The sequence below is a fragment of the Gymnoscopelus braueri genome (genome assembly GCF_963280865.1).
Source record: "Gymnoscopelus braueri genome assembly, chromosome: 8".
Lineage (NCBI taxonomy): Eukaryota > Metazoa > Chordata > Actinopteri > Myctophiformes > Myctophidae > Gymnoscopelus > Gymnoscopelus braueri.
This window is the reverse complement of record NC_137609.1, coordinates 31,311,447-31,337,070: the sequence shown is the minus strand read 5'-3', so window position 1 is coordinate 31,337,070 and position 25,624 is coordinate 31,311,447. Positions and strand designations below refer to the sequence as shown.

General features: G+C 43.8%; 1 protein-coding gene across 2 annotated transcripts in view; it reads right to left on the bottom strand.

The window, feature by feature from the left end:
• Positions 1-25,624, bottom strand: part of jade2 (jade family PHD finger 2) — a 233,659-nt gene that overhangs the window by 100,329 nt on the left and 107,706 nt on the right. For both annotated transcript variants that reach the window (XR_013933535.1, XM_080434549.1), the window contains exons 5-8: positions 22,016-22,233; positions 14,087-14,298; positions 10,690-10,857; positions 3,898-4,014 (exon numbers count right to left, since the gene is read on the bottom strand). Coding sequence is in view for 1 of the 2 variants with exons in the window: in XM_080434549.1 (XP_080290675.1) it covers positions 3,898-4,014; positions 10,690-10,857; positions 14,087-14,298; positions 22,016-22,233 (715 nt within the window). In the remaining variant the exon portion in view is untranslated. The remainder of the gene's footprint in view (positions 1-3,897; positions 4,015-10,689; positions 10,858-14,086; positions 14,299-22,015; positions 22,234-25,624) is intronic.

The window sequence follows — 25,624 nt, the reverse complement described above, 5'->3', positions numbered from 1 at the left end:
GTGCGTGCGTGCGTGCGTGCGTGCGTGCGTGTGTGTGTGTGTGTGTGTGTGTGTGTGTGTGTGCGTGCGTGCGTGCGTGTGTGTGTGTGTGTGTGTGCGTGTGCGTGTGTGTGTCTTATTGATTATAGTAAAGGCGGGAGTAGGACTTCCAAAGTGTCTACAGTCTGGGTGTTGTGACAGTATCTGTGTGAACTGTGTGTCTTTGTCCGTTTTTTGTATACATGTTCTTGCGCGTCTGAGTGTTTGTGTGCATTTCCTAGCGCATGTTTCCAGTTTCGGCCATTTTGTAAGCAAGCACATACTCTCTGCTATTTTCGCTGTAATTGATGTGCCCAAAATCGGAATGGCATGTTCAAAGTGGTCAAATGAACACTGAGGATTTAACTGTGCACAGGCTACGGTGTCAATAGACTGAGTGGCCTCTCCTGTCCCCTGGCTCCATGCTGCCTGGGATGGCATGTATTCAACCTCCCCTCTCTTTTCTGTCACTTCATTGGTTTCCGCCCTACGAGTCTCTCCGTTGGCCTCTGCAAGTGTCCCTCCACAATTGGGCCTTAAAACCCATGCACGTGCACACACTACTAGCTATGATTTGTGTGACAGAAAACCCAATGATCTGGGGCGCCCGGGTTAGGCAGGGATAAAGTACCTGTCCACCATCGCAGAGTCTAGGGGTTCAAATCAACCATGATGCATCTGGCTTAGTCGAGCGTCTGTACGAACACAATTGGCTGTGTTCGGGGGAGGATCATTGTCGCCACGCTAGTGACTCCTACGGACTGGGGTGGAACAGAAGTAGGACAGAGGTGCTCCCAGTGAGGGCTCCTCACTTGCAGGAGAGCCAGTAGGGTACAAGAGCAGTGGCGACGCAGAAATGTGCAGGGAGGGTTAATTGGTATAACGACTAAATTGGTTGAAAAAAAGGGGTGACATTTTTTTGTCTACACAAAATTTTTAAAAAAAAAGTAAAAAGAAAACACGATCGTCCTATAAACCTATTTCATCGCTGCCTCCCCCACATGACAGACTGTGCTTGGTGCTTGAGTTTCTATTTGTTTAGTTGTCAAACCGTAAAAATGCCTCTAACGTAGTTTGAAATTAAATAAAAACAGCTTCCTCTTCAGAGCTCTCTGAGCCAAAGTGATTGTGCCGCTCGTCAAGAGAAAACAGTCTTAATCTGTCCTTTTCACAACGCTCCGGCTCAGCTTTCTGCCAGCCACGCACCCTCCACGACTTTGTCACTCTCAAGTATTGTCGATATCACATACCCATCTGGCCCAGTACCGTCACTGCACAAACAGATTAGTTTAGGATCGACTGTGATTTCAAGATGTTATCACATTTTCTCCATTACAGAGATCTTACAAGCTTCTAACGTCTGAAGATCCCATCGCTTGTCATTGATTTCTGACTGGGTGTAGAGTTCTGCCCAGTATTGGGTTTTAGTATTCGAGGGGAGGGCTCCTGTCATTTCGTGACAGGACATTTTGTTTTGTGCTTACGGTGTGCTTGGCAAGATGCCAACTGGGCCACATATATAGCTCTATAGCTGAATATTACAAACTGCTATACTGTATCTACAAACTGACAGATGTAAGGCACAAGAGGGATGTGCAGTACAATACTGGCTGTCAGACACAAAAGATTTTCTCATTAATAACATAATCTATGAATACTTCGTCAAACAATGAATAGCGAAAATAGCCCATCCACAATATGTACTTGTTGATCGTCTATTTTAGCTATTTTCGACAATTTTCCACTATAATGACGTGCCCAAAATAGGGCTGTGAGGTTGAAAGTAGGACATTTTCCGCCTGTTTTGTGCAATTCCCAATCTTTGCAAAGCCCTGGAAAGATCCAAAACCGTACTACTGGCATTCTTTTCCAGAGGCGGGTTGTGGAGCCCTGCTTGTAAGGGTGTGTCGGTGACTGTCTTCCTGAGCTGGCACATCAGCAAGCCTCCAGCTATACAAACAGTAGATAGTCTGCTTCCCTGTGGAGTCAAGGACTTTACCTGTACTTACCGCTAAGCTACCGTATCAATACTGTAATGATGTAAGGCTTGGCTGCAACACAAACACACACAAAATGCACACTCATCAACCTACTGTATGGACCATCTCTCTCTCTCTCTCTATCTATCTCCCTCTCTCCCTCTCTCCCTCCTTCCCTCCCTATCTATCTCCCCCTCTCTCCCCAATTTATCCCTCTCCCTCCTGCTCTCTCCCCCTATCTTTCTCCCCATCTTTCCCTGTCCCCCCTCTCTCTTTCTCTCTCTACCCTTATCCTCTCTCTCTCTCTCACACACACACACACACACACACACACACACACACACACACACACACACACACACACACACACACACACACACACACACACACACACACACACACACACACACACACACACACACACACACACACACAGCCCTGTCACAGTACAGTAATGGTAGTTGTGTGCCTCCTGCTGTGTGCCAGTAGGTGTGTTTGAACTCTTTCACCTCCTCACCATGCCGTTCACAATACAAACACTCGCCCCCCCGCTGGCTCCTCCAAACCCCAGACTATAGCTCCACTGTATTACACTGTACACAACCTGTGTGTGTGTGTGTGTGTGTGTGTGTGTGTGTGTGTGTGTGTGTGTGTGTGTGTGTGTGTGTGTGTGTGTGTGTGTGTGTGTGTGTGTGTGTGTGTGTGTGTGTGTGTGGTGAGGTGAGGATGAAGATAATTTGTGAGAAAGGAGGAAGGCATGAGAGAAAGACAGAGAGAGAGAGAAGAGGGGGGGCAGTGGCAGAAGAGAGAAGTTGAGTAATGAGAGCAGAGGGAAGGATGAGGCAGGAAGAAGGGGTGAAGAAGAGGAGTAATGTGTGCAGGATAGAGTGATGAGAGGAAGAGTGTGTAGGAGAGGTAGTCGCTGCAAGATATAAGGTGAGAGTGAATGATGGTAATGAACATGGAACGAGGGATGACAGAAAAGGGGGAGAGACAGAGTGTGAGTGTGTGTGTGTGTGTGTGTGTGTGTGAGGGATTTCAGTGTATTGACTCGAGCTCCGGTTGTCACATCACTCAATACCAGCATGCTTCTGCCTTGTAATGCAGGAATGTATCCTGGAATGCAGTGCGATAATCAGTGCTTTAATAAAGGTAATATACTGTATTATTAGCCAATTGGGGTAATAGGTAATTTATTAATAGTCTTATTTTGACGACAGATTTTGTATTACGGTGGCTTGACGTTTCAGGGAAGAAAACAGTGAAGAGATGAAAGTTCATCTAGTCACATGACCTCAGGAGCTCTATAGCATGTATGTAATTGGTAGGTAGTCTGTGTGTGTCCATTGCATTTATGTTTTACATGTGCATAATGCTGTTCTGTATATGCGTCTCCTTGCTTAAGTATGTGTGCATGTGTGTTTGCACGCTGCAGTGTTTTGCGTATGCCTGTCAATGTATTATGTAGCTTTGGTCAATATGCTTTTGTGTGTATGTACAGTATTGATGCATGTGCATTTGTATGTGTGTGTGTGTGTGTGTGTGTGTGTGTGTGTGTGTGTGTGTGTGTGTGTGTGTGTGTGTGTGTGTGTGTGTGTGTGTGTGTGTGTGTGTGTGTGTGTGTGTGTGTGTGTGTGTGTGTGTGTATGCTTCTACAGTACATTTGAGTCTCTCTCGCTCTCTTTGTGTGTGTGTACTGTAAAATCCTAAGAGTTAATTTAATTCAGAGCGTACAAACGGAACCTAATAGACCCTTACAGGTGTGTGTGTGTATGTGTGTGCGTGCGCACTTGCGTGCGCACTTGCGTGCGTGCGTGTGTGTGTGTGTGTGTGTGTGTGTGTGTGTGTGTGTGTGTGTGTGTGTGTGTGTGTGTGTGCGTGTGCGTGAGTGCTTGCCTACCTGTATGCAGGTGCCTGTGTGTTCTCTACACATGCTGCAGGACAAGGCCCATCTGTTGGCAGGGATGTGGGACACCTTGGTAATGGGCTCCATCTTCTCTGGGCAGCCTATACTCACCTGTGGGATGAGCAGGACACACACACACACACATGTCACACAATGAGCGGGTAAAGCCTGCAGCGTACTCACAAACCACGCCAAACTTTTTTTTCTTTTCTTTTCTTGCCAAACCAAACAAAAGTTCTTAGACTCTAGAGGACAAAGCTATTTTAAACTCACTACCAAAGCTCTGAGTTCTACACCCTAGACCCCTCCCACTCAGCAGTCTGCCCAGGCGAGACACTGGAGTGCACCGACGTGCTTTGGAATAATTTGTCTCAGCGACAGACAGAGTGGACAACGTGTGTACTATCTCTCTCCATTAATTCATTGCCATCTGGTTGTGTTTGTCGTCGCTCAGAGAAGGATTATCTTGTCAGCCAACCTTTCATCAAAACTTTCCATGGTACGTTGCCGGCAGATTGCGGAAATAAAACAATATCAATCGCAAGCCCATTGAGTGTCTGAACAAATCACATACGATGTTCGGCTAGTGGAGGCGTTCGACTAGTGGAGGCGTTCGGCTAGTGGAGGCGTTCGGCTAGTGGAGGTGTTTGACTAGTGGAGGTGTTCGGCTAGTGGAGGCGTTCGGCTAGTGGAGGTGTTTGACTAGTGGAGGTGTTCGGCTAGTGGAGGCATTCGGCTAGTGGAGGCGTTCGGCTAGTGGAGGTGTTTGACTAGTGGAGGTGTTTGACTAGTGGAGGTGTTCGGCTAGTGGAGGCATTCGGCTAGTGGAGGCGTTCGGCTAGTGGAGGTGTTTGACTAGTGGAGGTGTTCGGCTAGTGGAGGCGTTCGGCTAGTGGAGGCGTTCGGCTAGTGGAGGTGTTCGGCTAGTTAGAAAATCTTATTAGAGGTGCAAGAAATTCCAAACCGAATGTCAGCAAGGCCAAAGTTCTTACAGTATGATGTACTGTATTGTTCTTATTGACACGTCGACGCCGGAAAAAGTTTGGTTGGGGTATTCCGCTGGCTTAAAGCATCATTTAACCACATGAACCACGTCCACATGAACCCTGAGGCAAACATTCAGCAGAAATCTTTCACCTTTTTGACAGATTCTTACAGATTTTGCCAATCTACCAAATATAGTATAGGGAGGCCTGGGTTAATGTGGTAAACATATATTTGTAATAAAATTGTGTCTCATATCAAAAGTCTACATTTCCAAAAAGGAAATACTTCAGTCTGACCAGAAGCAGGGATAAAACATATCCCCACCAGCGATACAAATTAATTACATGGGGGGTACCAAAAGGATAGGCATGGACCCCCCTGCCTAGCAAATCGAACCCGGTCTGCACCTAAAATAATCGTGAATCTTTGGCTGATCGCTTTTTGAGGGGCGACAACCATTGCATTGAGTGTTTTACGGCTGTAGAATGGCAGTGAACAGTTGATTTAAAATGCCAGCGGCCTGATGGTGTGGCGCTGAATGCAGTCGACAAGTCATTGAAGACTGCCAAGCAGCCGTGCAGGACAGGGTCGAGTGGAGAGCACTCGTCATCCAAAGTGCCAGTCCTTCCGCTCCGCTCTCCAGAACTCTATTTCAAACATCCTTCACATATTCTCCACTGTGAAACCATGGCCTTAGACTGAAAACTCGTTCCTCTCCCTGTCACCGCGCTAACAACTGGCTGATGGGCTGTGATTCTCTGTCGTAAAGAGCCACTTCCCACAAAACGTTTTTTTGCTTTGTGTTTTTTAAGCTTCCCTGAGGAAATCCTCTGAGTTTCTTGCGCTCTGCATATCTCTAAAGTGTTTTTTGGAGGAGAAACATACTTGACATGTTACATTCATTGCACAGAGATGATTTTTCAAAGGATTTAAACCACACATGGGGAAAGGGACATTTACACATGATGTTGTAATGCCGTATGTGGGATCAGTCTACATAAAAATAAAAGAAAAATGTCAAGTGAAATCAAATCAGTCACGATGGCACGTATGACTTAGTTTTCAGGTAAACGACGCAGTTTGGGGATGTTCTTGTTGTGTTGATACTAGCTTACATACGTGTATTTGTCACCATCCGAGGTCGGTGCTATAGTTAATCACTGAGTTTGATCACATCCAGTGCTTTTCACAAGCAATCAAAGTAGATGAGATTGTAGCGTTTTTAACCACTTAAAACCCTACTGTATATGCTTTGTTGGCCCGGGGGCACCTAGGCATCTATACCAGGTCCACTCATATTTCTACATCAAATCTCGCTTATTTATTTATTTTAAGCTTTATTTAGTGTACATCCATAATGTTTCATCACCCAATAACCTAACCTAACACACACACACGCACGTACACATGCGAGCACTCACGCACGCACATGTGTTTGTGTGTGTGTCTTATTTCTTTCCCCTCTTTCCGGCTTCAATTAGTTCATATCTCCAAGCAGTTGGTGGAAAAATAAGAAGAAAATCGTATTAAATCTTAACGACCCCGGTGGCAACGGGGGTGGGGGTAGGGGTCACGGCATCAAATGAAAAGCTGTTTAAAAAGAGGAACTTGAAGTGTGTGTGTGTGTTATAAAGAGCCATTTAAAAAGGAACCCCTCTTCAGGCATAAAGGACCGGGTATCATATCGTTGCTGTCGAGGAAAAACCTGTATGTCCATATTTCAACTTTTCATGTTTTTTTCGAAAAATGCATAAACTACCTCGTCGTATTACAGTTTCACACAAAAGTAGCAAAAACTGCCGTTCTACAAGATTAGAGCTTGTAGATCTGCTATTTTTGAAATGTTTAACGTGAAAGTGGTGTCTGTGGGTTTAATAATATTAATAATATTGAACCAATGTACTAAGTACTAACAAGAGCTTGTGACAAAATAATAACTACAATGGTTCTTTCTTCCATATCCCAAAATGTACCGGTTTTGGACATAGAAGGTTTCCGCCTGACAGTGACGATATGCATAACACAGCAGGGGGTATGTATCAGTTCAGCGCTAAGTGGCGCTAGCACACGCACACGCGCACACACACACGTCACACACACACACACACACACACACACACACACACACACACACACACACACACACACACACACACACACACACACACACACACACACACACACACACACACACACACACACACACACACACACACACTTCTCTCTCTCTTTTACTCTTCTCAAAGTCTGAACTCTGATTCTACCTCGTGGGTTTTTCCTGGGCTTCTGTATGATCCCAATCTGTCAGTCAATCTGTACTGTATGATGATCCCACCAGAAACACCCTTGTGGTGCAGGGTTAATGGTGTGTGTACCTGCACATGAGAGTGTGTCTGCATGGGTTTCTCTCTCTCTCTCTCTCTCTGTGTGTGTGTGTGTGTGTGTGTGTGTGTGTGTGTGTGTGTGTGTGTGTGTGTGTGTGTGTGTGTGTGTGTGTGTGTGTGTGTGTGTGTGTGTGCGTGCACAGTGCGTGTGTATAAGTATGTTGAGGTCTATTCAGTAAACTGGATTCTTCCAACTCTCTCTCTCTATCCCTCGCTCCCTTCACGCCCAGACGGCTGTGAAATCCTCATTCTCTGTGCCGCTTATCAACACCTCTTTAACGCATGCATGCACACAGCATGTACATACACGAGCATGCACATAGGCGCACACACACACACACACACACACACACACACACACACACACACACACACACACACACACACAAACATGCAGCCACACACACAAAAACAAACAACCATACACATAGAAACAAACACGCAGACAGAGAAATGCATTAATGTGCAGACAAGTGCGTACAGAGGCGCGCGCGCACACACATACACACACACACACACACACACACACACACACACACACACACACACACAAACATACGCACAAACATACGCACGGATACACACCCCTCAAACGCCCACAAACAGACAGCGAACCGTTCCAAGTCGCGCGCCCACGCGTAAATTAATTGCTCCCTCTCATCTGATAGAAGAGAAACAAAAGCAAAGGAGCAACGAAAACAATTAGTCCAATCAAGGGTGACAGAAGGCAATTACAGCTAAAAGGTTCGGGGATGCCAAAAGCCACTCCATCAAGCACGCTCTGTTGACGGAGCGTGGGGGACCGACTGACGCCTAATTTTGTGCTCCGCCGCACGACGGTGTCGCACAGCGAAAATGGCTGCTCTGCAAGCTCACGACGCGTCGCGTCGGCGACGCGTCGTGAGCTTGCAGATCAGCTATTTTCAGCATGCAACACCGGCATACGACGAAGCACACATCACACTTGACTGACTGACTGACTGTCTGTCTGTAGAGTACATGCCCCCATCTTTGATTTCCCTCAGATGAGGAAGGAACAACATAATAACTCGTTCAGCGCTTTTGAACCGAGTGCCATTTCAAAGCTGTCGAGTACAGATTGCGTGCGGCGTGCGCTCAATGCGGTATGGCGTTGAGATGTGTAGGACAGCGGAAAAAAAGACCTGCCGCCTCTATTCATCCGACAGATGTGCTTCCGTGGCAGATTTTGCCCGCTTCATCATCATTAGCATGAGAGCATTTCTCGTCTGTCCGCATAATTGCAGCATCCTGCTCAGAAGCTTGTGTTTTACATGTGTAACCCCCCCGTCCTCTAACCTCTAACCTCTCCTTCCCATTATAAAACCCCTCCGGTCCATCCGATGATGACCTTTGACCTTGACCTTTGACGTATTTAAAATATATATATATATATCGGATCTCAGGAACGTCATAAGTCAGCCTATGAGGCCAGCCGTCTGTGACATACCTATTTTGTATGACTCCTAATTTGGGCAAGGATTCAGCCCCGAGTCCTATATTGACTTCATTAACACATCCACCGCCAAGGGCTAATCTCATAATGTACTCACCAGTGCCAAGGTTTTATTGTTGTTTTTTGTTTTTTTCAGGTCGCCATAGGCCCCGTTAAAATCCTTTAGATTGCCCGATCCAATGTTTGTAAACAACGGGCACATGTCCTGGTGTCTACTCGTCGAGACCGCGTGTCAAACGGAGCCGCCATGTTTGAGTTCTGATCGTTTAAGTTAACATGGGAAATGCGAGGATGAAAAACTACATGTCCTGTACAGCTTTTACAGGGGTTTATGTGTACGACTTAGAATGGAGACAGACGGGAAACAAAAAACGTGATCGCACTTCCGGTCCGATCGGGTGGTGTTACACTGAAAATGGTCCCCCTAGAAAATTAAAAAAAAAAAAAATTTCGAAAAAAAGGAAAAAGCACCACAGCCCGTAGGCTACGGGATTGGCGCTTAACCGTTGGATTTAACGGCCCGTAGAACTACGGGCCCGGCGGTAAATGTGTTAAAGAGGTGGTGCCATGGTTTTGCACTTTTTCTGTTTTTCATGTGTCTATGAGGTTGATAGAACTTCATTAAGCCCCCCGGTGGTGTTTTTATGGTGTTTTATGTCTTCTCTGACTATTTGGAGTTTCTTCCTGGAGGCTGAAACCTTGAGGGTCAAAAGTGCCAATAGAGAAACAGGGGCATTGTGACATCACAATGCCATACCCTCCCCCTCATTATCATAACACAACAGGTGTGGGCATGAGGAGGAGGAGGGACTAGGACAGGTGGGTGGTGCTAAGGTGGTGGAGGAGGTGCTAAGGTGAGAACCAGGTATACTTAATGAACTGGAGGCGTGTCCACATAAAAACAACATTTTACACTTACTGTACACTTTTTTTTTTTTTGAAAAAAATCCTTACATAATAATAATACCTTATGATCAGGTTTTAAGGTTGAAAAATATCATGGCACTCCATCTTTAATTAAAGTTAAATATTTCAAAAAGTATAATAAATATGTGAAACAAAATGTCTGTGGCCTACTGGCAGTGTGCACAAGACATTTGATGCTGATCTGTCCAGAAAAACAAAAACAAACAAACAAACAAACAGACGGCGACAATTATGTGCTCCGCTGAGATTAAAAACAAAATTACGTGGATGGAGAAATTGGCTGCAAACAGCCAGGGTCCATTTTGAGCATGACCTTCCATTAAACCACGTTTATCGTTGCTGTCGGGCAGAAACCTCTTATCTCCATATTCTAACTTTTTGTGTTTTTTTTCGTAAATGAATGCCCCACTTGATCATACTACAGCGTCACACAAAAAGCATCAAAAGTATAGCTCGTCGATCCGCTACTTTTAAATTTGAAACCTGAAATGTAACAGTTTTTGATATATGAGGTTTCTACCCGACAGAGACGATATTGTAGTAGGAATGGGACGATAATCGTTATTATCGTTTGTCGTGATAACAAAACGTTCACAATAATCGCTGAGATTTTAATTTATCGTGAAATCGCCCCCCCCTCATAGACCAGGATGAATTAGCTTTTGTTGAGCTGCAAATTCACTTAAACCCTCTGTACTTGAGAAAACTGACCTGTAAAGAGCACACTTGGCGATTGGCGATTTGCCAAAAATAGTAGATCTACAAGCTCACAACGCGTTGCAACACAACGCGTTACTGTGAGCTTGTAGATCTGCTATTTTTGGCTAACGTTCCCCCCAGAATAGGGATGCTGGGGGTTCAGGTGGTTAACAAAAGTGTCATTTTAAGTTTTAAGCATATTTTGATTATCGCCATAATATCGTTGATCGCAATTATTTTTGCCACAATAATGGTGACATGTCATTTTCACATGACGTCCACATCCCTATATTGTAGAGTCTGTGCTGGTCTCACCTCGGGGATCCATAAGGCACAGCTGACGTGGACCCACTTGGTCCCACTGCGTGTGGGCTTCAGGGCCCCTCCTCTCTTGGGGCAGAGCAGGCATTTGGGCTGGACGCCCAGAGCACAGGTCCGACACAGCCAGTTGCCCTGGGGTACCTTCAGGATGCCATAACATGCCTGAGGGAGAGAGAGAGAGAGAATGAGAGATGGAGGGACAGAGAGACACAGAGAGAGAGAGAAAGGTGGAGTAAAAGCGGGCAGAGCAAGGACAAACAAGGAGGAATGGGTAAAAGAGTCGGAGGAAAGAAATTGATCGATTGATGAGGAGCGGTAAAAAAAAAAAAAGAAGAAAGAGGAGATTGGAAATATGGACGGTGAATTAAAAGAGGTACGAGGTAATGAAGTGAGAGAGGGAGAGGGAGAGGGAGAGAGAGAGAGAGAGAGAGGGGGGGGGCAGAACAAGGCAGACCGGAAGAGAGAAACAAATTGAAGAGAAGGAGCGATAGTTAATGAAGTGAGGGAGCAAGAGCAAGCAGAGAATGACACAGATGGCGGGGAAGAGAGAGGGAGAGAGAGAGAGAGAGAGTGAAAGAGAGAGAGAGGGGGGGGGGAATGAAGAGAAAATAATGGATACCATTTATATGGAGCTGTCACCAGGACGTTAATAGTACTTCAAGCAGTGACAGGTGCAGAGAGGAGAGATGTTATTGTAGGAGAGGGTAATCTCTAAAGATAATAAGTCTTTTTCAGCTAAGTCCACAGCAGCCTGTCATATTATCTGTTCACATCGACACACACACACACACACACACACACACACACACACACACACACACACAGACACAGACACAGACACACACACACACACACACACACACACACACACACACACACACACACACACACACACACACACACATGAGACCGATGCCTCTTGTCAGCAACGTTATTGTAAGTAAGTAATCTTTCTAGATAACATGCCTGGTTCAATAACATAAATAATGGAAGAAATATGGTATGTGGGATAGAACATGTGGGCTAGTTTACAGTATGTGTCGGAATAATAAGTGAGAAGGCAGGTAGAGTTTGGGGTCGACACACTCAAACAAGCTTGTTTTGCTTTAAAGTTAGTACTGTCTCTGTGGCTACAGCAGATAGACAGCAGTGCTGCTAGAACAGATCAGGTTAACTAGTTAGCTTTGTATGTGGCAGGTGGTTAGTTATGGAGGCCACCTAGAAGTCAAAGAGTTCCTAATATGATTCCAAATAGACAATACCTAGCTGTACTCTATGCTGATGATATGTCTATGTATGTGTCTAAACTGTTCATAGGATAGCTATTCAATTCTGACTAATATGACCTTAATATTGTGATACAAGATGGCAAGTAATTACTAGCATCATGTCAGTGGTGTAACTCGGCTGGGTTTGTAAGAACAGACAGATACACAAGTGTCTAAGAAATTAAACATTATCCCTACCTCAATTGCATCAGCATCAAAAAGCTATATTGTGGGCCTTAGTCTCTGTTTTGTTTTGTAAAGCGACTTTTACTAAGTTACAAAAGCACAATATAAATTGGATGTATTATTATTACATTAAAGCTGCACTACGTAACTTTCCTCTTCTACCCCGGATTTGAACCTGGTTTCCGGCGCAAGTGCTGACATTTTTACCATTGAGCTAATAGAGCCTGCCTGCTTGCTCAGGGGTAAATGTATCAGGTCAAAATTCGTGTCAGATCCTGTGTCTAGGTGAGACACAACCTTTGACACGATCCAAATGTCTCAATAGAAGAACAGGGAGACACTTGTATAAGTTATTATGTATTAACATACTCTTAACACACAGATAGGACAAAATGTAAATGTATTCATAAAAAGAAAGTTACATAGTGGCGCTTTAAAATTACACGTTTTAGGTAACAGATAAGACTAGGAGAACAAATGTCACATTGGCAGGTATGCAGCAGTAGAGCTTTGACCGCACTGTGGGCATGTACTGTAAATACTCTCGGGATGTTCACACTAATTAACACTGCATCTCATTGACAAACGCAGACAACCTTTCAGACTTCAGGACACTGCTGCACACCACTTTTAGAACAGCGTCCGTGCTCCATGTGGTGGAGGTGTTTAACATAACGTCTCTGTCGGAGGCGAAAACCTCATATATCTAATGATAGTGAAAATAGCCGATATACAAGCTCGCAACGCGTCGCTTTGCGACGTGTTGTGAATTGTAGATCTACTGTACTATTTTCTCTACTTTTGTGTGACACTCTTGTATGATGAAGTAGGGCATTAATTTACGGGGAAAAAACATAAAAATTTGAAACATGGAGATACGAGGTTTCTGCCCGACAGTGACTATAATTATGTGGGAGCCGGGGTAAAATAAGAGCCTCAGTGCTGCATCAGACTCCTGACTGCCCAACGACCTTAAACCCCTACTGTACATTTAATTTAAAAAGGCGTTACATTTGTCACCGTATCAACAGAAGCAACCAAGCATCCAAGGTTTTTGTGAAAATAATAACCTTAAGAGTTTTATGTAATTTTCTTTATATAGGCGTGACCTGGGTCTCACTGTGTGACATTGGTTCATTCCATTGAACATACTGTACATAATACACATCATTACACCCTCCATATCTCTCCCTCTTCACCACAAAGCCTCTCTAAACACCAGGACTTCATTTCCACTTCACTTTAACTTTAACTCCAAGGACCAAAAGAAACTCTAAGAGGTGCCGATGAAAAATGATGTGTTGCAAACACTGCATACAAAGTTCATGGCACTTACTCTGATCTTGCACTTCGTAAAAGTTGGATAATAAAACCATTCGATCAAATTGAAATGTTCTATCTATTTTCTCAAGGGCCCAGAAATGTGCGTTTCGAAATGTACTGACTTTCCCAGGTTTTTCATAAATGGTAAGTGGTGCATTTATAAAGCTCCTTTATCCAAAGCACTTTACAATGTTCATTCACAGACACATTCACACGATGATGGCGGAGGAAACCATGCAAGGCACCAACCTGCTCATCGAACCTGGTATCGAACCGGAACCCTTCCGATTCCCAATCGGCCGCTCTACCTCCTGAGCCACTGCCGCCCCAGTGGACAAACATAATAATGACCGTAATAACCCTGAACCCCCCCAACCCCACCTTAGGTACTCACCGCCCCCCCCCTCCTACTTTTCCCCCAATATTATTTTGAAAATAGCAGATCTACAAGCTCACAACGTGTAGATCGGCTATTTTCAAATAGCCGATGTATATGGGTTTAAAGTGCTCACGTGGCCTAGTCGCTTCTTTTGGGCTTGTTTTCATAGACCTGGTTGCTTATTTCTCTCACAAAATCTAGCAACACTCCCTCCCCTCCTCCGCCCTCCCCTCACCTGGTGGACGCAGACGTTGCACTTGTCACAGAAGACCATCTCGTTGCCGTCCTCGCCCTCTGGCGAGCGGCACACGTCACACACCACGTCCTCGTCGTACTCGATGCCAAGGCCCTCCTCCGTCTCGATGGCCTGCTGCATCTTCTCCTGGCACACGTTCTCCAGCTCCACCAGTGCTCGCTCCATGGTCAGCTCATCCAGCTCTGGCAACGCTGGTTGGATGAGACAAGACAGGGTGGAGGGGAGAGGAGAGGAGAGGAGAGGAGAGGAGAGGAGAGGAGAGGAGAGGAGAGGAGAGGAGAGAAGGACAGAGGAGGAGTGGAGAGGAGAGGGGAGGAGAGGAGAGGGGGAGAGGAGAGGGGAGGAGAGGAGAGGAGAGGGGAGGAAAGGAGAGGTAATTAGTGGCCCATTATATTTGTTTGTCCTCTGTATTGACGAAGATGAAACATACACACAGCACAGTGTAGTGGAGTATACCAGGGGCAGAAGACAGGAGAAGAGAGAGGAGGAAGAAGAGAGATATAGGGAGGGGGTTAAGGAGACAAGATGACAGCAGAGGACAGGAGAGGAGGCGAGAGAAGTGGGCAAAAAAGAGGAGAGGAGACAAGATGAGATGAGAGGAGAGGAAAGGAGAGGAGACAAGAGGACAGGAGAAGAGAGGAGACGAGACAAAACGAGATGAGAGGACAGGAGAGGAGACGAGAAGACAAGACAGGAGACGAGATAAAGGGTGCCAGGAATAGGGCTTGGGAACGTCCTGGATTAACATCTCAAAGTAACACACTGTTCAAAGGCTCTTTAAATAGTTAATGAAATTGATTTCACTGGCAAATAAATTTTCTTTCTCCCTCATGAAAACTTAAAGGACTAATAATGACAGCAGGCTGAGTCAACAGCCTGGTTTGAACTGCTGGAGCTGTTTATTACCTAGCCTATGGGAGGAGGAGGCCACATCTAACGGAATTATGTCCACCTGATGAAATATGCAACTGTAATCCTTACTAATTACTGAGTTGGAGGGTTCCAGTGAATGACATTAACGTTTACCATAAAATAAATCTTATCAAATAAAACATCAATGTTGTGACAAAAAATATACAGTATATAAGATAAGCGATTACTCAAGAATAGTCAAGAAAATGTGAGAAAAGATGTTGGGATTGTGAGATTATACAACATTAACAGTGTTAACCGGTAGCAACTGTAAACAGAATAAATAATTCATTTAACTGAATACTTCGTGGCTGTCTGACCCAAGAGTAACACCAGAAATCTGATTACATTTCTAAATATGACAGTGGATTACATTATCGTTGAGAACTTTATTAGTAAACAGCAAGGGAAAATATTTTCAAAGATTTACGGTGTGTTTTTTTCCACATTGCCTGTGCAGCGCCAAAGAAAACAGACACTTTTGGCTCAATCATTGATTAAGTATAAAAAAATAGAGCTACTACTGTTTGTGGGCGCACTGTCCCAGATTTCTTATTTATGAGATATTTTATGGAATTATTTGGGGGATTCAGCGCCCTGCTGGGAGTTTTCTTGGGAGTGCTTTGGTTTCATCTGTTATTTATAATAGTCAGCTCCTACCCAAAAACAACATTACTTATGACTCTTTAGCGTCATTATTGCGTTCATCTGAACATTGAGCTGTGGAATCAATTAGAGGAATAGGGTTTATAGAGCACTCTGGTCTGCATGTGTGTGAGTGGTTGAACCACTTGAACACTAGTCTCGCATAGCCAGATAACTATTCCACAATCTCTGAATGGCAGGTAGAGGTTCGGGGGTATAGACCAGTGTTGATTTCGGCGACTAAAACTACAGTATGATGAAAAATGTCTGTCGACTACCTTTTTTCACTGACGAAAACTAAATAAAAACGACCCGTTGTGAGCTTGTAGATCATCTATTTTCGGCATGCAGCTAAGTGAAAATCATTTCGACGCCATCATGGCCCGCCAAAAAAAAGCTGTAGATTTGGTCAACTAAAATCTTGTGATATTTAGTCGACTAAAACTAGACCTAAAGAAAAACATTTCAGGTGACTAAAATATGACTAAAACTAAACAGATATAGAGATATAGAGTCTGGAACGGCATCGCCTGAAAGCAGAGAAAGGAAGCTATCATCTGTTCGTCATTTCCGTTCACAACATTACATTTTGTTTTTAAATGTCCATTTCTGAAAAGCCGCAAGCTATATAGCCGTCAATTATTTTGATTCACAATATAGGAAAATGTGCGTGACTGCAAACACAAAACGGAAGCGGGGAGGAGCCGCTTTACTTACTTTAGAGAGATCTAGTACCGTACCACCGTACCACCTGGTATGGATGTCTGTCTGTAGCCTTAAAGTCACAACTGCTGCAGCAACTGAACATTTGTTCAAAGATTGTTGGTCAACCACTTCAGAGGCTCTATACATCTACGTATAATGACAGTATGATAAGGTTGGCAAGGAATATCACTTCAAACACTAGCCATGCTTTGTATGGAGAATATAGGTTGCTGCCTTCAGGAAGGAGATACAGTGTTCCTACATACAATAAGGTCAAACTGAAGAGGTCCTTTGTCCATCAGACGACATTGAGGCTTAATCAGGAGTTGTAGGCTTGGGGTAGGCTGAGAGGTGGACATTGCTCTTGTCTTTGTATGTCTTTATGTATGTATTTTGTTTTGTTTTGTTTTCTTGTGTCATGTCAAATGTGTGTACTGTTTATTGTTTATTGTTGCATACATGGCTGCTGGGTCGCAAGACAAATTTCAGTGTGAACTGACAATAAAGTATTATCGTATCGTATCGTAGTATTGTTATGTTTAATGTAACTATATGCAGTTAACTCACTGCAGTTATTTCTGACCTGTTACACTTGGTTCATGGTGTTGGTGTGAACTCCCTGTCTGTGAGGGAAATTATTTGGCATTTACTACTTGACAATGAATACTTAATGTTTTAAGGCAATTAATACTTTTTTTAGATCACTAAATGCGTTGGTCCTTGTTAGTAAAAAAAATAATCTTTTGACTTTATTCCAGATTCCCTTTCATGATCTGTTCAAAGGACAAGAATAGATAAGTATTATCAAAATGATATCATATCATTTCATCTTATAATTGATCTACTGTCTACTTTAGTGAATAAGTTGTTAGAGATAAATCATTTTATTTTTAATGAAGCTCACCATCAGTGGGTTGAGTGAAGGTCAGTGAATGAGACAGCGCTACCAGGCTTTAGGGCTTTGATTCCAGTACAGTGAATTGCCTAGAATACAATGAATCTGTAACAATTTCTATGAAGTGAACACCTAGGATGCACTTTAATCTGTTTACAACACTGTATAATTACAGTTGTACTCATAATGCTTCATAGCAATAATGATAACACATTACAAAAGATTTTATAATGATTAGGTTTAAGTACTTCCTCATCGCTAGTCACTCTCAGACTTTCTTTTGGCCACGAACATTATATTATAACTCTTATACTGTAGTTTTAATACATTATAATAATGGTAAAAAGCATTATTAATTAATACCAAGTCATTATAAAATGCTTTATAATGTGATATGAAATTATTATAGCATTCCCGATGAAGCCGGTCGATTTGACATAATATATGACATGTGTGTGTGCAGTTGAAATTGTGGGATGGGTGGCGTGCCAAAGGCTTGGGGTTGCTACTATAGTATATAATAAATAATAATAAAGCTGAGCAATAACAATACTGTTGTTTCCTAGAAGCAACCACACTAATTATACACTGTTGGGCTTTATAGAACAGTGGTTCCCAAACTATTACTGTAAGCTCGAGGTCTCCCTGGGACCCAAACTAGTGAAAATAGCCGATCCACAAGCTCACAACGTGTCTTGTCGATCTGATATTTTCACTTCTTGTTAAAAGTATTTCTTTAGTTTTTACATTTATGGAATGTCTTCATTGATTATCTTCATGAAATTATTTAAAAATAATGTTAGATTATTATTTTTTTTTGTAAAAATGCACCTACAGTATGATGTTATTATATGCACTTATTTGGTCATTAAAACAACTTGTGCCTGTACTAGTTATCTAGCAGTCAGGTCCGCTGTGCTGGCGCTGTGGTGCTGTGTTTGGGGATTAAGAGGCTGTTGTACCAGAGGAGAGGGAAGTGAAGTTAGACATTAACTGGCTGTGACATTTACATCATGTACTGTACAAGAGGAGTCGACAAGGAACATTACACTCCAAACATGAATGTGGACACTGTGTGTTTGTACGTGCATGTCTGTTTGTACAGAATGCCAGTGCATTCGATTGTGTGTGTGCCGTGTGTGTGTGTGTGTGTGTGTGTGTGTGTGTGTGTGTGTGTGTGTGTGTGTGTGTGTGTGTGTGTGTGTGTGTGTGTGTGTGTGTGTGTGTGTTCACGTACTTGACAGTGTGTACTCATTAACAGTTGGGCTATTTGTGTGTGCTTATCTATGTGCATGGAAACACAAACACACACTGACTTGAGTCTATTGTCCTTTTCCGTTGACTACATTCTCTCCCTAGCACCTAACTCTAAGTCTATTCTAACTTTTTAAATGCATTGAAGGGATAGTTCACCCCCAAAATGACTTTTTTTCTCCAAACGATTACTCACCCCATGGAGACTTGAATTCATGGTTATTTTTTTGCTTTTCTCACATTCCTAAGCCAATAATTTGATGACCGGCAGCAATTCTGGTAGGAGACACAAAGGAGACTCTTTGTGTCTCCTACCGGAACCGGTGTTCCATTTTCTTGAGAAAAAAAAACATAATTTTTACTTGCGACCCATACAAATGGGTCCGTGACCCAAAAATGGGTCCCGACATATTGTTTGGGAACCACTGTCTTATGTAAGAGACCCATGATTGAATCCCGGGTAGGAAATCTAAGTTACAGACTTTAGCTTTACAACCCAGGCATAACCTATACTGTATGTCGGCTTTCATCACAGCCAACCAAAACATCCTCACTTTCTCAAAATGTCCACACTTCACTTCATAAATGGAGGCAACTCCAGGGATGGGGGACTTAACCCATTAAGACCTGAGGCCGATTCTACAAAATGTCTACTAAATCCTACACAGTTTTCTGAAACACTTATGCTGCTAATAATATCGGTGATTCTCAAACTGTTTCATGTCAAGGACCCCCAAAATTATATGTATTTGACCCCCATCTCAAAATATTTGGTTCCAGGGACCCCCCCCAGAAGCAAAGTTTTTGAGTTATAAATGTTCGCTTAAAAAAAAAATATATATATACAAAGATTTGCAAAAATGTTTAAAAAAAATAGCAGATATACAAGCTCATAGCGCTGATTCAAAATGCTGAATCATCCTACCATTACTCAGTAGTGTGGACCAATCACCTGGGACGTTAGTGTGAAAACACAAGCTCCAAGAACTTTACAAATATAAAAGACAGCCTGTGTGCAGTTGAGAGGAGCCGTGCTTCATAATAGCACAGCAGGCAGAATAAATAAGGCCCTCCGGGTGGATTTAAAAACACAATTATTATTCCTTATCTGTTTGAGTTCAATCAGATCGCAAATAAACTCGCCGGAGATTGGACCGAACCGCCAGATATCTGCGGCTGTCACTGCGCCAAGATGGAGGGGGAGAGAGAGAGACAGGGAGGGAAGGATACAGAGAGAGAGAACAGAGGAGATGAGTAGAAATGAATAGAAATGAATAGAAAGGAGAGAGAGGAGAGGAGAGGAGAGGAGAGGAGAGGAGAGGAGAGGAGAGGAGAGGAGAGGAGAGGAGAGGAGAGGAGAGGAGAGGAGAGGAGAGGAGAGGAGAGGGGATGAGTAGAGATGAGAAGAGAGGAGAGGAGATGAGTAGAGAGGAAAGGAGAGGAGAAGGGTTGGAGGGATGTAAAATGTCATGTCATGGTGAACGATGGGAGGAGAGGAGGAGAGAGCAGTGGAGGGAGAGAGGGAGAGAGACAGAGGGAGTAGTAGTTGTATGAATGAATGGAAGAGGAGAGGAGAAGAGCAGGGAATGGCGGGATGCGAGAAAAAGAGACCAAACGAATAAGGAGCAAAGGACAGTAATTTGGTGTGTGTTTATGAGCAGTCCACACTGCTACTGTGTGTGTGTGTGTGTGTGTGTGTGTGTGTGTGTGTGTGTGTGTGTGTGTGTGTGTGTGTGTGCGCGCGCACTCGCGACAATGGCGGCGCAGAGGTGAGACGCCGGTTGACGCCAGTGTTGTTTTTTGTAACATCTAACAACCACACCCGTTGTAACCATAGACATATAAAGGCAGACACACTGGCGAAGTGTTGTGCTGTCTCTGCTATGGTTGGTGGCCACCATATATGGCGGAGACGCTGCTATTTGTGCCCATGGAGTACTGAGTGACATTCGTGTTGTATCGTGAAGACATGTGCCATGTGTCCTTGTCCTTGCTTTCCTTCGTGTGGACATTAATAAAATGTGTGTACGCGTACGCGTACGTGTGCGTGTGCGTGTGCGTGTGTGTGTGTGTGTGGTGTGCGTGTGCGCGCACACGCTTGGCCCAGGCCCAAGAATCCAGTGGGAAGATCCTAACTGTGTACATAAAGAGATCAGTGAGGCGCCACCTTTAACCCCTGTGCCCTGCACAGTGCCTCCGCTCTGTCACTAGAGGTCTATGAGACTGCCCCGGGGGACACTGGAAGACACAATTGTTCTTTACAAAGACAATCATGCACTGGGAGAGACACTGTGTCAAAGGACTACAATTATTCATTTAGGATGGGAACTCCAAAACATCGCTGCTTACGACCATAAGAAACACATGAGAACTAACATCCATGGTCATTTTTCTGAATAACATAGAAAGAAACAACATTAAAGCTCACCCAACGGTTTTGTAGTTATCTGGCTAGCGGCTGTTTTTGTGTGCTTTTGGGATGCTTGTCTTGGCTAATATAAAAAATTATATATAAAATATAACTTTTATAATGTCATAAACAGGAGCACTGTGCCACGTGTGATAAGCTTTTATCACCTTATTCAGAGGGCCATTGCTCGTTTCCGTTGCAAATATTATTCAAAGTTCTATAAGCCTATGAGTATATTCGATATGGTCGCTATCTCGATGCAATATGCTGATTCCACACAAGTGCGTCTCACTTGTGTGGACCTTAGCAACCTTAGCCTTGCCATGCGGTCGATGTCACCCTCTGGTTCACCGACCAGTCAAATTGCTGGAGAGGAGGGACTTTATACATCAGTGGTTCTCAATGTAGGGTCCAGGGACCCCCAGGGGTCCTTGAGGGGGGGGGGGGGGATCAATTCAGATCATAGGTTTCTCACTCCCCACCTACACTATAGAGTACAGTTGTGGAATTCTGTGGTTAATCTAATCAAACAACAAAGATCCTCTCTTATGGGGGTCCCTGACACCAAATCCTTTCATAAGGGGGTCCACGGCTTAATACATATCAATTTGGGGGGGTCCTTGACATGAAAATGTTTGAGAACCACTACTTTACATCACTGGTTCCCAAACCTTTAAGCTCGAGACCCAAAATAGAAATGTGATGTCTACCCTGGGACCCAAAAATTGTGAAAATAACAGATCTACAAGCTCACAACCTGTCGCAGCATGTGAGCTTGTAGATCTACTATTTTCACTACTTCTTAAATGTTTTTAATTTTATTATGGAATTTCTGAAAATGTTATTTAAAAAAAACAATATATATATAATGATATTTTTTTTTTAAAGGGATGTTTACTGGTGACCCATAAAAATGTATCCGCGACCCACTGTTTGGGAAACAGTGCTTTATATTACAGTTTGTTACACTAGACAACACACTGGGCATTGCCTAGCAGCAAGGACAATGAGTTATTGTCCTGTGTGGACATTAAAACCCTGTACTGTATGTTGCACAGCACTGTACTGTATGTGACCGTGAGCTCACCCATGAGTCTGAACTCCTGGTTGACCAGCTCCAGCCACGACACGTCCAGGTCGTCCAGGTCGTAGTGGCGGCGGCCGGGGGGGCGCGCCCCCACCACGCTCCTCCCCTCACCCCCCTCTCCATCTCCTTCTCCTCCTCCTCCTCCCCCCTCTTCTTCAGTCCCTGGCTTGCCATGGCACGAGCCGTACAGCGGGGCACTCGATGACTCTGGGAGCAACCTGGGAGAGAGAGAGAGAGAGAGAGAGAGAGAGAGAGAGAGAGAGAGAGAGAGAGAGAGAGAGAGAGAGAGAGACATGTTTGGATGAGTATTTTTGGTGACCTGCATTAAAGGTGACACGACGTGTTTCAATTTCAATTCACATCGCGACGCGTTATGAGCTTGTAGATCGTCTATTTTTGAATAAATGGTAAAATGGGATTTAATTGGATAATGTATGTGTTGTAATAATAATCAAAATCTACAAAGTCACTTTTAACAAAGGTTTTGAAGTAAAAAAGTACAATATTTGCCTCTGAGATGTAGTGGAGCAGAAGTATAAAGTCTAAAAAAAAGGAGTATAAATCTAAAAATGGAAATACTTAAGTAAAGTAAAACCACCTTGTATTGAATTGTACGAAAGTATAGCACTTGAGTAAATGTACTAAGTTACTGGCACTTGCTCTGCTAAAGGTATTGATGTCGCAGAATTGACTACATTTTAATTCAACAATAGGTCAATTACAGTAAGTCCTTGGTTGACAGAGTGATAACACTTTTATAGTCAGGAGCCATTACATGGTGGAGATACAAGATAATAACTTTGATTTTGTTTGCTATGGAATATATAACATTTTATATTGAAAGTTTCAAATTTAATTAATCTTCAAAGTAAGGATGCACTACTATTGCAATTGCATAACGGAGCCACGCCAGACTAAAACAAGACCATCGGCACTGGACAATTCTCCCAATAACAAAACCCAATTGAACACACAGTACAGCAGTCATGGCCAGGCAGCCCTAGACCAAGACAATAAGAGCAACGGATGAGTCAGTGTCCACAGTTGAAACAAGACAAAAATAAACTGTGTGGGCTTTTAAATCACATTATGTATTGTATTGCATGCAGAGCGCAAAGAAATACCCGTTAATCCCTTTCAACCGGCCGTCCAGATTTCCCTAGACGTGTCCCTACAGTATATCTTTTATATTGTTATCCTATTTTAATAATGTTACGCTGCTACTTATTCTGTACCTTTTCTCTACCATCACTTGTATCTTTGTTTCAATCTTATTGTGGTTTCCCTCGGGATCAGTTGTCTGTCTGTCTGTCTGTCTGTCTGTCTGCCTGTCTGTCTGTCGCAGATTCTTTTTCAATGCTCCAAAAGTTGGAAATGGCGAAAGTAGCGGACCTACAATCTCACGGAGTGATGCATTATATTAGCCTTAGCTCTTAAGATTGTTTTTTTCCCGCTACTTTCATGAGACACCCATCATACGACAAATTATAAAATAGGCCATAACCACTTAAACCCTCTAGTCTTAAGAGAACCGGGCTCGAGTTAAAACTGTACTTTGACCGTCTACACCAAACCTCTTCGCCAAAAATAGCCGATCTACAAGCGCTACAACGTGTCGCATCGTGACACGTTGTGCGTTTGTAGATCTGCAATCTTTTTGGCGAATGTTCCCCCCAGATTACAATAGGCATGCTGGGGTTCAAGTGGTTAGTTAAGTGGTTAAGTCCTCCCAGGAAGGGAAACCATAGCTAGCACACTTTGCTATGGGGTGAAGCAGAGTGTGGACCAACACCCCCTGCCTGGCAGGAGGAGCGTGCAGCTTGCAGCAGACACTGTGACTGCCAACGACTAATGCATTTCTCATACAGCCTGGCAGTGTGAGATTTCTCATGCGGCCCCTCTGAGCTGTGTCTAGTCTATGGAGCCCCAGGACGTACGTATGTGGCCTGGAAACAAGGTCAGGAACTCTGCTTGACCCACTAGCATCCAATACAAGCTATCACACACACACGCACAGACACACGCGCAGACACACACGCAGACACACTAGGCCTGTCACAATTATTACATCATCGCCTAATCGCATTTATTTTGAGATAATCGAGATTACTTTGCATAATCGTTTCCGTGTTATAAAATACATACATACATTTTCAAATATGAAAAAGCAGAAATAGCAGATCAATAAGCTTACAAAGTGTCACAAAGTGATGCGTATAATAGCCTATAATAGCCAATCTACAAGCTTACAGTGCGCTTTTACATCTGCTACTTTCGCCGAATGTTCTCCCCCAGAATAGGGACACTAGGGTTTGAGTGGTTAACTATCATGTGATACAGTAGATAGTAATTATAATATAACCTTTATTTAACCAGGAAGGACTGGGAAATTAACCAAAACCAATATTTAGAACCAATAACTGACTTAATATTCCTCAAGAAGGTTAATCGAATAATCAAAAAATAGCTGTTTTTTTTTATCGACACAAAGAACTCCTAGCCCTACCAGGAAGTCACAATGTGGCTATTGTGGGCATGCCATTATAGACTAACATGTAAAAAATAAAAATAAAAGATTAAAAACCAAATCATAGGGGCACGGTGGCGCAGTCGGTAGCGCTGTCGCCTCACATCTAGAAGGTCCTGGGTTCGATTCCCGACGGGGACGCTGTGGGCGCGTCTTCTCCTCCGCGTCATCAGCGCCCATACCCTAGGTGGGGTTGGCGAAAGGGCCTACTCTGTGTGGAGTTTGCATGTTCTCCCTGTGTCTACCAGGGTAGTTAATACCCTCACAAAAACATGTAGTAATCCTGGTCGCTATACTGCCTCCCCCATGACAGCCGGGGCGCCTGATGGAGGGGAAGGGAACTGGTTGGAATAACGTGTTCCTTCCACGCGCTACGTCCTACCAGGGAAACTCCCCCCTGTCAGATGACAAGAAGGTCAGTTGGCTCTCATGCATTGAAGGAAGCATGAGCTCGGCCCTGGCCTCCCTAGGCTGTGGGGGACTGGTGTAGCGCTGGTGTAGGGCTGGTGTAGCGCCCAGGATCAATTAGGAAATTGGCACCGGGTGAAAAAAATGGGTTACAAAAATCGCGGGATAAAAAAATTATAGAAAATCATGTTCCACATTATCATCATCAACAACACCTTCATAAGTATGTCTGACCCCCCCATCCCCTCTATGTTTGTCTGATGTAAAATAATGCAAATGTTAATTCAGCAGCATGCAGGTGCACTGAGCTGACTGTCCTCCTGCACGTGCACACACACACACACACACACACACACACACACACACACAGCACACACAGCACACATGAGTACACAACAACAGGTGCATGTGTATGGATTCACAGAAATAAAAAAACACACACACACACACACACACACACACACACACACACACTGACAAACAAAGCCGTTTCTCTTTTGAACGTGTCAGAGGAGTGAAAAACAGCGTGCCGTTTGCTCCAGTTTCGCTCTGGGACTCTGAAACGCGACGCTCCACACGTAGGCGCTACAGCTGGGCTTTTGGTTATGGATGTGCAGATGCTCCCATGTGTGTTGTGTGTGTGTGTGTGTGTGTGTGTGTGTGTGTGTGTGTGT